At 43.3% G+C, this 14,704-nt stretch overlaps 1 protein-coding gene and 1 long non-coding RNA gene across 4 annotated transcripts in view; one reads left to right on the top strand and one right to left on the bottom strand.

The window, feature by feature from the left end:
• Nucleotides 1-6,814, bottom strand: part of LOC118967787 (uncharacterized) — a 62,300-nt gene extending 55,486 nt beyond the window's left edge. For both annotated transcript variants that reach the window (XR_005055019.2, XR_012129334.1), the window contains exon 1: nt 150-6,814. This is a non-coding gene — a long non-coding RNA (uncharacterized lncRNA). The remainder of the gene's footprint in view (nt 1-149) is intronic.
• The window catches only part of SLIT3 (slit guidance ligand 3), a 596,734-nt gene that overhangs the window by 423,787 nt on the left and 158,243 nt on the right, over nt 1-14,704 (top strand). For both annotated transcript variants that reach the window (XM_036995101.2, XM_036995102.2), the window contains exon 6: nt 9,577-9,648. In XM_036995101.2, coding sequence (XP_036850996.2) covers nt 9,577-9,648 — 72 coding nt within the window. The remainder of the gene's footprint in view (nt 1-9,576; nt 9,649-14,704) is intronic.

Below are 14,704 nucleotides of genomic sequence, written 5' to 3'. Positions count from 1 at the left end.
ATTTTGCCTGAGTTTGCATAAGAGGATTTCATAGAGGATATGGCCTCTGAGAAGGGCCTTGCTGGATGGGAAGGCTTTCCCCAAATGGAGGAGGGGGAAGCCCCGGCATAAATGAGGCAGGGAAACGTGCACATACTTGGTACACTCACCGACCGCACAGATGGAGTTGCTGCAGTGCCTCTCTAAGGAGTCTGGGCTGTTCACAGAGACGCAGTCAGCACGAGCATGTAGTCCTAGGAGCATGGTCAGACCTGAGCTCAAAGCTGACTCAGAGATGGAACTTCTGATACCTCACTTGCCGCCTTCTGTAAAATAGGGATCATGATGTGAGACCTAAATGAGGTAAGAATTTGCAGATACTCAGCTCAATCCTTGATGCCTAACACACTGTGAATAAGTACTCCACACAGTTATGACTCTGTCTGTGTTGTCGTTACAATTTATACTGTCGGCCACAGGGAGTCATGAAAGGCTTGTGTACAGATTAAGGAATGTGAAGAGTAAGAAATTATACACCATAGATGATGGCGTGGCAGTTTGCTATTTTAAGTGCTCAGTGCATTACTTGGCTGGTCATTTATTGAAAAAGGACAACAAGAAATGGGGTTAAATTTTGCAATTACTCTCCTTGGTGGTTCTCGCCTCTGGGAACTGTAAATATGGTCCCATTATTGACATCATTTTCCTGGTAAGAGAAACATTTGTATTTTCTTTCGTGTAAGGTTTTGATGGCTTCTTGTATTTCAATCTCGTATCACTAGTTCAAACAGCGTGCTAGTCTGAACTGCTGCCCTCAGTCCAGAAACAATATATTGCATCTCAAATAATAGATTCTTGAGTCTGGGATGGAAGGTAAAGGGATAAAGACATACGCTCAAATCACAGAAGGATCTGAGTAACATGAACAGGAACTTTTTTTTAAGAATCTCCTAAGAAATTGACCTCACGCCACATAACTTCAGAGCTGAAAGAGACTTTAGAGATTACATAAGATGAATTATTATACTTAACATTATTTACTTCAAAGAAAAGAAAATTAAGCAATGCCACAAATACATTTAAAGAGTGCATATGTGTCATTACTTTCATACTCAAAACTTCCTTTTGAGTTAAATGTTGTCATCTCCATGTTACAAGTGAAGAACTAAGACTGGGGGGCATGAATGGAGTCCTGGTCCATTCAGGCTGCTGTAACAAAAGACCATAAACTCAGAGTGGTTTTTTGTTTTTGTATCATTAATCTACAAATTACATGAGGAACATTATGTTTACTAGACTCCCACCATCACCAAGAACTCAGTGGTTTATAAATAGCAGAAATTTGTTTCTCACGGTTCTGGAAGCTGGAAAGTCCAGGACCAAGGTGCTGGCAGATTCTGTCCGCTGAGGGCCTGCTTCCTAGCTGGCTTTTTGCTGCAGTATCACATGGCAGCAGGGGAGAGAGAGATTTTAAGGGCCTCTTTTATAAGGGCACTAAGCCCATTCGTAAAGACTTTGCCTTCCTGACTGAATCACCTCCCAAAGGTGCCAGTTCCTAATACAATCACATTTGGGGGCTAGGTTTCAATGTATGAACTTGGGGGAGCACACAAACATTCAGTCTCTAGCATCTGCCCCTGGATCCCCCAAAATTCATGTCCTCCTCATGTGCCACATATGTTCAGTCCATCCCAAAAGACCGAAATTCAGTCTAGCATAAATGTATAAGTCTAAAGTCCAAAGTCTCACCTAAATATTATCGGATATGGGTGAGACTCAAGGTATGACTCATTCTTAGGCGAACTGCTGTCCAGCTGGGAAACTAAGATCAGACATATTATGTGCTTCCCAAATGCAGTGTTGGGACAGGCATAGGACTGACAGCACTATTCCAAATGGGAGAAATAGAAAAGAAGATAGGATGACAGATCCCAAGCAAGCCCAAAACCTTAAGTCTCAAGAATAATCATCCCTGACTGCACTCCGCCCCCAGGCACACTGTGCACACTGGAGCAGATGTGTAGCATTTTGGTAACAGAGCTAGAAATTTATGGGAGCCCTAGTTTTCCATTTTATAAAAATGGGTAACAAATGTTAAGAGTCTCCAAAAGGTTAGTTTGCATAGGTTCAAAATGTGAGTAAATTCAAGAAAATCTTAGGTTTCTGCATGAGAGAGCATGTGATTCTTTTAAGGGGAAACAAAGGTCTTCAGGGATCCCCCCTCTCCGCCCCTCTCCCCTGCCACCCCGTGATGCAGCCTCCTACACCCTCAGGGAGAGATCCAAGACTTCAGCCTGGAGTAGAGTGGCTTATGACCCTGTTCACATGAAAACCAGCATCCCTCCTGGGCCCGGGGCCTGCAGCTGCCTCAGTCTAGGAAGAGATACTCTGCTCGCACCACTGCTTGTTGGTCATATGCACGTGGCCAGAGTGGTTTCTTCATAGTACAAGTGGAACATTTCTAAAAGGTTAAAATTGTTAAACTCACTACCGTTTCTGCTGGTTGACTTAAGTAGTAATTAAAACACTGAGATACAGGAGATAACTTTCAGGCCTGTAAACAAAAGCACATTTTATCTTACTGGTTTCTTACACCCTCTCGCTGCTGCCAGGGAGGAACCCCAGATGGTTATCACTCAAGAGTGTAACTAGGGAACCACAAACCGGCCTCAGTCACCATGGAGATAGCCTTTTATTTGTTTGGCCTCTGAGTATTCGTGACATCAGCAAGGCTGCCAAGTAAAACATGGATACTTCTTACAAAGAAATTCAAATTCCCACCGAGGAAGGTTGAGAGTGACATTGGAATATTTCAGTGGCTTTCAGGGTTTCCTGCAACGCGCTTGCAGGAGTGCATTGTAAAGGGACAGCCCGTTGTGCATTAGATGCAGTAAGAAGCCTTTGAGAGCTGATGTAACCAAAAGCTGAGTTTCTGAATCAACAGACATTTTAAGGTTTAGGGACACGAATGAAGGAGCGATGACGTTCCAATGGAGCCCGCCCCAGGGATACAGTAGGGCGAACAGCCATGGCAGCTTTCCTGGACTGATGAGTTTCCCACAGTGGGTCTCAGAAGTTTCAGTGCTAAAACGGAGAAAGTACCAGGCAAACCTTGGCAAGCTGGACATCCTGAACAGAAAGCCCTTTGATCCTAGTGTCAGACTGACACAAGAAAGGATGGGTTTGAGGCAAGCCTCAAAACATGAGAGCACATTTTGCGAACAATAACCAAATTTGGTCCCTTGGTCTAAAAGTTGCTGGGATATCAATGAAACTCTTGCATCATAAATATGGGATGTTTTCATTTGATTTGGGTTCTGTTTGTTGTTGTGTTCATCAAGAAATGCCAGAGATTTGATTCAAATTGAAACTTGTTCAAATTAAATGAGCACTCAGCTTCTTCCCAACAACTATCCTTCGTGCTAAATTGCTTTGTGGGTTTTTCCCCCTGCATTTTTCAGCACAAATTCATATGCCAAATCCCCAACAAACCGGAAACTATGTAAACAGAGAAGTGGAGTTATTGCTATTTCCCAACGATGTGTAAACCCCCCTTTAGTCCCAGAGGCCTGGCATGCCCCTTTGGCACTAATCCATCACCTGTGTTTGCAGTGCTGCAGAGCTTGCTTCCTGGAGCATCTACCAGAGTGGATGCAGTTACTCTCCTGCTGAGAAGTTGCGTACATTGAAAAGCAATATGATATATACTAAATAAAAGGTATTATGCTAGTCTTTTGTGTTGCACTGTGTGGCAAAGTATACATAACAATGCTTGTTAAAATAGACTCATGGCTTCAATTTCAACTTAGTTCTAGGCAGAATGTTCTAATCAGAGAGCTTAATTAACCTAGGACTCTGTCCTTTACAAAGTAGGTTTGGTTGGTTGAAGTCCTTGGTATGCTAACAACCACTTAATTGCCTAAATATCTCTATAAATATGATTAGATACGGGAATAAAAAATTTCAGAGGTCAGCAATCACTTTTACATACTTTATTACATACACTTACATTTACATGAATACAATAGGGAGATACTGCATGTAATTATTATGTAGGAAAAATAGACAAAGTTGTCAGTTCTATGACAAATTGTGGATATATAAATAATTCATGGATCAGTAAACATACAGGCATGTATAGCTGGGTCTGGTGGACAAGTGTACAAAATGTACAAAATAACAGATTCACCTCTTTTTGCTCATTTGAGATGTTTTTTTCATGTGGAATTACAGTCGGTCCTTAATGAGAACTGGTGACAATTCATTAGCAGACTGTGGCTTAGATCAAGTGTTTGATTTGTCTACAAAGTGTGGCCAGTACTCAATTATATGAGTGTGTGCATTTCTTTTGAATATAACTTTTTTCCCCTTTGCCAGTTAAAATAACCTTGAGTTTTATTTACTTTTTTTCTTTTGAAGATCCCAGCCAGCAGCAGACAAATGCTTCTATAATTTGTTCTTTAATAATGATTTTTTTAGAATAGTAAAGTGTCACAAAAAACAACCCTTAGAAGTGCTGCTAGATTTCTTGTTTCCTGCTCACAGGACATTTGGATAATAGGGGGAAAGGAAATCAGATGCAAGAACACTTCATGTTTTGTCTTCCAGCCTTCTGGCTTGTTTTAAGAAAGCAGGTATTCCCCAGGCTTTTTAAATAGTGGCAACATTCTATTTCTCCTCAGTCTAGAAAAGGAAGTGCCCTTCAAATGTGGATATGGTGGTATACATACATTTCATCAAAAATAAATTCAAATTAGTTCAGTTTTTAGAACTCTTATACCTTTTTAGATAATTGAGATATAAAAACCACAGGTGGTAACTTTCTTCCAAACACTTTCAAAGGATGTCTTATAATTCACTACATCCTCAGTACCTAACATAGTGTGAACATCTAATAATACTCAGTTGCTCTTAAGGGTTAATTAATTGTTGGATTCCAAGACCATAGACTTGCTTTGAATTTCTAATAAGACTTCCTTTGTGAATTTCCTGCAGAAGTCCTTCCACTTATTTTGCATACTCTGTGTAGTTTTGTTCAGAAAATAGCAAACTATTTAACTCCAAAGGGTGCTGAAACTTAGCTACCTCTCCACTTAATACGAGGAGGACTGCAGCAACTCCAGCCGCAGTCCTAGAGTGAAACGCTGTGGCTGAATCTTGGGCCCGGAGTGACGGCACCCTGAGCTAGGCTTAGCCATGCATGGGCTGAGATGCTAGGGTGCCTCAGAACATCTGGATGAGATTCTGGAGATTTCTATTTTCAATATATTCCTCTTGGAGACCCAAATGCATCTTTGAAATCATGAAATTTTCTTTCTTCTTCACTTTTTGTAGTTTGGTGGAAGTGGTTAGAAGACAGGTAGATTACACTGAATATTGTAATCAGTTGGGGGTTTTCTTAACCCTTTTTTAAGGATTTAGATAGGCTTAAGTTTTTGAATCACAAAAACATTTCTATCCTGGTTCAATTATGAAATTGGAAATTGTGACGAAAAGAGATGAATTGTGATATTGTGCTTACAAATGGGAATTCTTACAAAAGCACTATCTCCCTATTTGTTGTTTGTGGAGATTATTTTAAGTCCTCACTCACACTGGCTTTCCTTCCTGAGTTGTTTATATTGTCAGAGTGTAAAAATACAGTGGTCAGAAATCTCCCTTCAGGGAGTCCGCATTTAGTTCTTGTCTGAGGATTCCTTTCTAAATGGACTCTCTCGTATCATTTTAGCACACATTGTTTGCTGAAACCTGAGCTGCCAGGGAAATTAGAGCAGTTAATTTAATAAATATCATGAACATTTTGAGGCTTCTAGGCTTATCACAAGCAGGAGAGAGAATGAAATTGAGTATTCTGTATAAAGTAGAGGGCAATAAAAGTCACCTCTGAAAAACAGCCAAACTCCTCTCCATCCGCTGCCTTCCTGCTCTTCATCCTCACCCTGGGTCCATATAAATCTCACATTATTCCAAGTGTCCTTCCTAAACGCTCCTTAGTAGAGGTCTCTGTGGCAGGAAGGTGGCCCCTCATGCGGTCACGGAGGAACAGCTCTATCATAATTCACTGTTAGTGGTAAGGCCATCGACCACAGCCAGGACAGTGTCTCTCATGGCTTAGAGCTTTCTTCCATGTACTTTGAGCCCACCCTGCCACACTTCCAATAGAAGGGCTCATTCTGCAGCCATACATGACCAGCTGTGATGTCCCTGACACTGTGCTAGGCACTGGGGGAGGTTATTTTGTGTGAGGAGCAGAAAGGATTGAGTAGCAGCACAATGCGCACTTCTTATTACTGAGGGAAAACAGAAGAGAGCCCTAAGGCACCCTACAGCTGCTGACTTCTTTGTGCTCCAGTTGCTAAGTTCCTTTTGTGCATGCCCCCTGCGTAAGGGGTTTTGTGCAGTGGGCAATTGGGCTTTTCTGACTTGTTTTTGAGAGGACCTTTGAATAAGTCCTTTCAAAGGCACAGTATAGACCTTTCACCTGGGAGCTTAGAACACCTCTCTGCGGCCTCTGTCGACCCCCAGCAGCAAACTGCTAAGTCAGATGCTTTGGCCTAAGCTCCAGAAGGCTCTCTATGTGTTTAGTGGAGATCTACTCCCAACACCCACAAAGAAATGCTAGGCTTGTGGTTAGTTTACCTCCCCTCTCCTGTGCTTCAAGACTAACTTGTGCCTGTTTGAATTGTTATTTTGAAAGAGAAAGTAACCTTCTCTGAAGGTATGTGTTTACATTGTTCTATGGATCTAGCTTACTTTGCATGAAATATCAGGATTGATTGCAGACAACTAATGAGTTTTTACAAACATTCTGATGCTCAGTGCCATGAACATATAATAGCTGGGAAGTGAATGGCCTCTTCAGGCTTTGTCTGCCTGACGGAACCCTCACAAGGCCTTGTACCCCTGTGGACTTCCATAATGAATGAACAATGCATATTGGGAATGATTCTTTGACTACCAAGGCTCAGATACTGTTTATCTGCGGTAGAATGAAATGAGATTACCTTGGTTATAATAAATGTCTTCTAGAAGAGCACACTTCATAAATATTTTATACTTTGATACATTTCATATGTTTTAAAATAGTCTATAAAATACATCCACAGAGATGCTCATAGTAAAGCACTGTTTTCACCATTACGAATAAACAAGGAGGTAACAATTTGTGCCACTGAAACTATTTACACATCCTGTGGTTGATAATGTATTAGACTTCTCTGCTTTTTGCCTTAAAGTGATCAGGGCTCTCTCTGAAACTCTTTATCTCCACCACTTCATATCCCTGATGGGACTCTGAGTAGTAGAGTTTTAAAAATTCTTTTGCACACCTCCTTTCCCCCACTGTTTTAAATCTCTCCTGCTCCATTTTTTCTCTTCTTTCTATGAGTTTCTCTTCTCCCTCCACAGACTGAATTCTTTCCATGTAAAATTCTGTGCATTTAGATATCCTATTTAGTTTCTTGCTCTCAGAAAGAAAAGGAATGGAAAGTGCTTCACAAATCCAGCAAATAAGTAATATGCTAAAGGCAAGGACCTCTCTAAAATGTCTGCACAAAGGCAGATATGCCACAAGCTGCCATCTCTACTCACTACCACGGACTTCCTAATTTGATGATTTAGGTACTTTTCTACTTAGGTGGATGGTGCCATTTTTGCCGAATTCAGCATGTTCAATGAACAATTTCTTGGGGCCAAAAGCCAACTCCACTGCATTTCTGCTGGGTAAGGTTTGATGGTCTTGGCATGGGGTGGGGGTGGTTGATTCATCGGCCCTTAAACTGATGATAAATCCAGAAGCTGGGCGGCAGTGCTAGGCTGGCTTTACAGAACCTTTGCAGGGGACTCAGCAGCCCCAGCGCTCGTTGGAAATCTATGGAAAAGGACACTCAACAAACTCATGTTAAGAAAGACTCTGGAAAAAATGGGTGTAACAAGAACACTTAGAATCCACATGAATAGGTAGGAGCAAGAACTTTGAACACTAGATATAGAAGTCATCAACCTAAAGAGTGCTTCCGCTTCTTGAGATAGCCTTTTCCTGTTTATTTTTAAAATTTAAAAGTCTAAATCTTGTATTGTGAGTGTCTTTTGAGATGATGCAATTCCCCATAATATCGTAGCTGAGCCCATCTGTTGTGATATACTGCATAACTCTAATTGTACGTATTTCAAAACTCATTGTGAATTTATGCAACCCTACATCTATATGTTTTTTCAATGACAATATTTTAATTCTAACTCCACCTTCTTTCAGCAGAATATAAAAACCTCCGTGAGGGTTACCAAATGTAGCTTTGACACATCTTTTGAGGAGAGTTGTTGGGATGGATTAGTGCAAGTTACAAATGAAAATCTGGCATCAGGAAATCCCTCCACCTACGAGTGCTGATTTTTTCTGAGACAAAAGGAAGAAAAAAGTCTCTAAGAGAGTTTTCAGTACAGCCATACAGCCATGCTTGCGTCGGCCAGCCTCCACCTGCCGCCAAAGACCGTGATAAGCTGCACACAAAATACAGTAGACAATGTGGTGCTAATAACCATTTTCTGTAGAGCATTATTATTTTTTTAGAAATAAATGAGTAACACATAATAATATTTAACTTGGGGTATGGTCATGACTTATGCATCAGATACATCTTGCTTTAGAGATAATGGTACCTATTTATCCCTGAACTGAAATACCTCAGTCCCCAACTAGAATGTTTATTAGTCAAGGCATCCTTTTAAAAGACATTATTTTCATGTTCATAAGATGGAAAGGGAAAATAAAAAAGGAGTCCTGAAATAGGAGCATTTAATTCTCCCCAATTTAAATGTAAGTGGTCCATCTTTAAGGCAATAACGATATTCCTTTTTCTCCTCCATCAGGAATGCTTCCATCAGTGGATTTCTTTAATGCTGATGATGGCCGGTGCAGTTGGAGGGAATCTGTATTTAGTCAGAAAATGCTTCAATAGAATGACCTACCAGATGGGCCCCATAACAAAGCACAGAGGCATCAAACCACCACAGACATTTGGTGCTTAGAATAATAAAAAGACTATAAAATTAGATTAGTTGAGTCTAATTTGGAATTGGTATATTCCCCATGCACCCTTGCCGCTCTTGGGCAGATAAAGCCTTGAGATTTAGCACTGTGTCAGAGCACAAGACTGCAACTTCCAGTAAAAGGGGGACGAGGGAGAGGGAGAGAAGGGGAAAAGCATTCTGGGAGGTCGCGGAGGGCAGAGCAGTGACCTCCAATGATTTACAGGCCTTTAGCTTAATGAAATTGTTTCAGTGACATGACGGTAAGAGCTCGTAATGGATTGGATGCCCTAATGTAATGAAATTACTCCCTTCTGCCTAAAAAAAAAAAAAATGCGCAATTAATATTTACTGAGACCTGACAGCCTTTGGTGCGCTCGTCCGTGTAGTTCTCTCAGACAGAGAGGAGAGACAGCAGCGTGGCAGACAGGCTGGCTCTGCGCGAGCTCCTGACGGGGACGAGCAGAGCCTGCAAGGGGTGGAGGGACAGGCGCTCCGGTGGCCCGGGCCGCCCGGCTCCTCGGCACTGCCCCCACTCCGCCTTCATGCTGTCCCCTTGCTTTCCCACAGGCAACTGGACAACAACCACATCAGCTGCATTGAAGATGGAGCCTTCCGAGCGCTGCGCGATTTGGAGATCCTGTGAGTAGATTCTGCGATCGCTGCCTTGTGAGCGTGTGCGTGTGTGTGTGCCCGTGTGAGGAGGAGAGAGGGGGAGTGTGTGTGCAGGGGTCCGTGTGGATGCATTTCTGTGTCTTTTGCTGCAGTGCTATTAAAACTGGGAACCAGGAGATCCCTCTGGCTCACCTTGGCCAAAGTGTTTGCAGGCAGCAAAGTGTGATTTCTCACCTCCCACAGACTGGGGTTCCTGCTAATTAAGTCTCCATTGGTCCTTTCTCCCCACCGATGCTCCCTCAGTGTTTGTTGCTGGGTGGAACAGATGGGCTGGAATAGCCCCCCAGTGCCTGCCAGAGCATTCAGGGAGAGTCTGTTCGGGTGTGGGCGTGCGAGGAGACAGGTTACAGGTCTGGGAGACAAGAGAGGGGATAGTAGGAACCGCCAGAATCTGAAAGGGACCTGGGCACAGGACTGGGGGCGATGCCGAACAGCCAGTGAAGTCCAGTCATTGCCCTTGCTCCCGGATCTCATCTCAGGTTTAAATCTGAACTTTAAGAGGTGACCTTTACATGGCAGGGCGGGGGAAAGATGAGAGGAGGTAGACTCCTCCCCAGAATTGCACCCTATATACCTTGTCTAGAAAAAACTAGGTAGCTGCCTTTCTGTGTTCTGGATTTTCAAATGGGGCCAGCTAAAGAAGCCTGATTTCCAGGGGGCAAAGTTAGCTGGAAGTCATCTTGGGGTCACTCAAACTAAAGTTGAATTGTGTAAGAAAAATTATTCTCACCCAAATCTACACTCGCAGCTGTCCCTGATTTGGAGAAACCTGGAGGGAAAAGCAATAAAGCCTAGTAGAGTTTGTATCAGGAGATGTGGTTCAGTCCAGTTCGGCCCTGGAATTGTCTGTGTGACCTTGGGCAAGTCTCTTCTGCAATCAGAGCCTCAATTTTCTCACTCGGAACATGAAGGGGTTGGTTGCTCTATCTTAGGGGTGACTTCCTCTTTCCAAGTTCTATAATTGCTTGGTTCTAAAAATAGTTCTGATGGTACAGTTCTATCTAGCGAATGATATGAGTAGGATTTATAGAGCATCCCCTGGAAAAAAAAAAATTACATAGTCACCAGTTTACATATCTCTGATTCCAGAAGAATGAAAAAAATAAATGAATGAACAGTTCAAAATGTCCCTTTGTACATAAAGGAAGGTCCTCCTTCCACCTTCCTTTTCATCTGGCCGCTCAGATCGTAGCAGTGGGTTGGAGAAAGCCTCTCCACGTTGTGTGAGAGGAAGGTGATTCCAAGAGGAGTCACGGGAAATAAAGGGGGTGCTGTGCTGCGAGCCGCTAGAAATCTGATGAAAGCTGAGAATTCCCGGTACAGGAAAGACAGGAGGACCAGGGAGGTCAGGTTGTCATTCCTAAAATGGAAGGACTCCTCTCCCCCAAAGTCTGACCCCGGAACCAGCAACACATGCATATCTATAGGGAAGAGGATTACAGCCCACATTTGGTACCTTAGGACCTCTCTTACCAAGAGGCTGGGGCTGAAAGGGGTAGGCACAAATTTCCCACCTGCAAAACACGTTATGTAGAAAGGGCTGCTAGGAGCATGTCACTCTTTTCTTGAGAAGAATGAGAAAATCCTTGGGAAGAGACCAGGAAATGGAAATCACCAGCTGCCACAAACCAGCTGTGATGCCCCAACAGCCCCACGTTAGTACTCACTCCTCAGAGCTGTGCTGTCCCGCCCCACCAGGGAGAGGAAAGAGCTTTACCATCAGACACTTGTGGGCATGCTGTCCCAGACCCAGTGGGTCTTTGGCCAAGCTATTCAACCTCTCTCTGAGTCTGTTTCCTCAACTTTGAGAAGAGACAACCTTTTGTACTACGTAGGAGCTTTCCAAATGTTGTCCCTTCTCTTCCCCTTTTTCCCCACCATGCCCTCACCCCCACAAAACCACTGTCCAGGACAGAAATGGACTGCTCCTCTCTAGTCCAATGTTTGCTATAAAAAATGTTGGTCTCCAGGTACGCCAGCTCTCTCAAACTTGAATCTTAAAAGCCTATAATGGGGATAGCGGGGTCGGGGGGGGTTGGGGGGTATGGAGGGAGTAGTTTTCATTCCACATCATTGCAGAGAGCCCACAGGCTCTGATTAGTTTATCTTCTCAATTCTAAACAAAGCCAGATCAATAGCTTTGTTTTAAAGATGCTTTCATTTGGCTTCACATGACTAAGTACTCAAAATTAATCATCATCAGTTATTCCATGGGATTTTCATTTCCAGCCGAGGCACACAGCTTTGGAACCATCCGTCTTGATGGCGAGCCATTCTGAAATTGGCTAGAGCTGACATCTCCATTTAAAGACTCTCCCCTCCCCACTCCCAGACCTTGCAAATTTCATCTACAGATTGACATTTTATAACACTACTCTGTAATCGCAACTTAGGCACCATAAAGAATCTTGACAAAGAATCTTGAAATAATAAATAGGAACTAAGTGAGAGCATCATGCATTAAATTAACAAATTCTTCAGAGAGAGCCAAAGAGAAAGAAAGACACAGAGGAGTTCAAAACACCCTATGCCCAGAAAGGTGATCTCTAAGTGTCTAAAGCTTTAAAAGTCTACAAATCAAGACAAGATGTAATATTTTGGGTGTGTTTTCTCTCTGACATTAGACAGCATGAACTACAAAGCAAAGGAAGACTCATGATTACCTCCTGGAAAGCTCTCAAAATTAAGAGAAGTTTGTGGACGTCAGCTACTAATGGAAATATTTCAGATGGGATCACCATGTTATTCCATCCTTTCTGAAGAGGGCAATGTCATCAAACTTCTCTCCATTAAGGCTGAGGTTGGTTTTACCAGTGACATTGAATGAGAGCTTAGGAGGTGAGTCTGGGAGGGCACCACTGGCATTGAGGAGAGAGGAACCACTACCAGGTGGAAAAGACTGTGAAATCTGCCCACTTCATCCTCCTTTTTGACTCATGCACAAACACAGAGCATGGTGGACAAAGAAAAAGAGCCACCTCCCACCCTTTTCTAGCTAGCCAGAAAAGGGACTGAGAAAAAGCATAGTATGGGTGAGACTTTTCGAGGTTCCCGTGCCACTACAGTAAGTCAATGCAAGGGATAGTGCCTAGTGTGTGCTAGGCAGGTCCAGGTCCCTGTACCCAACACTACAACCTGTGCTTTTACATTTTTCTCTCTCTTCGTCCTCACAACCCCTCCATCAAGCTGCTCTATCGCCCTCCTACAAAGGAGTAGCCCATCTCAGAGAAGCCAAGTCACCACTTCACTAGGAAGCAGCAGAGCCTGTGTGATTAACCATTCTGCCAAGGTGCCTTTCTGACTTGTGTTGCCCAGGCTTGCATGGTGTTGGCTCCCCTGAAGCATGGCCAACATGTGCCACAGAGTGGTGTGAACCGGTCCCCAGGAGCTGGACAAGGCGAGCTGTCAGTGCCTCACAATCCAGCAAAGAGAATGTCAGCGCCTCCCACAAGCTTATGAAATTGTCATTTTTGTTTACCTAGTGAACAGGTTACCCCAAAGCTGAAGGTAAATCAAACATGCAGGGGAAAGAAAATCATCCTGCCTTTTCATTGACTTATGTTCCAGTCCCAGAGATGATTCACTGTCATCCCTGGACAATGCCATTTGACTTTAGCACTCAGCAGTTTTGGGGCTCCATTCTCCAGATCTCCCCAGAATAAAGACCCACCTTTCTGTATGGTCTTAGGGTTCTTAACGGAGGGGTCCACCTCCTGTGAGCACAATGCCTCTGCTACTCAAGTCACTGCCCTTTTATTTCTACCTGTTCTATACATTTGCATTTCATGTATCACTTTTCTCCAGGTGGTGCTTATATGCAGTTGAATTTACCAAGACCTCACTTCCAACCCATGGTGGTCAGGAGTCATTCACTGCAGTGCTCTGAGCAGTGGGTTTCTAGCTCCTGACAGCTAGGCTGAGAACAGCCAGGCATTTTGGCAATTTCACCAGTCACCTCCGTGCCCAACATGCCATCCTAGGTCAGAAATCTGTTCAATTGAAAAAAATAAAATTAGGAGTATGGATAAATGAAACAAGAACAAGAAAACCTAGTGAACAAAATAATTTTTTTTCAATAGTCTTGAGGGAGAAAAAAGATTATCAGACATTGTCTCGTGACTACATGTCGCAAATCAGAAGTTCAGTCAATACACTGCCAAAAATGCCAAACCAAAGATGTGGGTGACATATCCTGAAAAGGCTCTCCTCTCCCAGGCAGTAGTCTGCCCTTGGTAAATCACTGGTTCCAGCTATGCTGCCTGCAGATCCCACAGGCCTGTGGATAACCAGTGGGTGCTGTTTGCAGGTCTCACTCCCATTTATGACAGTTGCCAATTTTGGAAATTCAGTGACATTATTATAGGCTGGTCCTGGAAGGACTTCAGATGCCACTAGGACGACCTCTTACTGTTGAGATGAGGCACAGAGAGGCTGAGAGCAGGCCCCAGGAATAGGGTGAGGCCTGTGCCTCCTAACGCTTGCCCCCTGGGTGCTCAGCCCCCCTCACCCTTGTCCCAGCCCCAGCCAGGAGACTCACCAAGGGAAACAGGTTGGCGGCAGCAAAGGGGCGAGAACCTGGGTCTCCAGACCCCTGATCCCATGTTCTGTGCCTACATGGGGCACCGCCACACAATTAGGCTGTTCAGAAGAAACCTCCCAACTAGATTGAGGATTCGAAGCACAGTTCTTTCAAAATCCATTATCAAGTGTTTTGTATTATTTAGGAGGTTGGGGAAGGCGAACTTTAGTCCATGACAGACCCAAGGGATCAATCCTGCTTTCAGGTCTCTTGAAACCAGAGGTTGCAAACTAGACTACAGACTATGTTGGGTCCACAGATGAAGTTTTTTTTAATCCTGTTGAGTACTTTTTTAAAACTGAAATTAACATATCATTTTAATGTGATATTTAAAATAGTGATATTTTCTTATAAGTCCAGATTTCCAGCTTTGGACTTTGGGCAAACCAGAGCATCGGCAACTGTGGTCTGCATTTCTACTTTGTGATGACAGTTGTGGCTGAA

Source organism: Manis javanica, chromosome 1 (genome assembly GCF_040802235.1).
Source record: "Manis javanica isolate MJ-LG chromosome 1, MJ_LKY, whole genome shotgun sequence".
In the NCBI taxonomy this organism is placed as follows: domain Eukaryota; kingdom Metazoa; phylum Chordata; class Mammalia; order Pholidota; family Manidae; genus Manis; species Manis javanica.
This window is presented reverse-complemented; position numbering and strand designations above follow the sequence as displayed.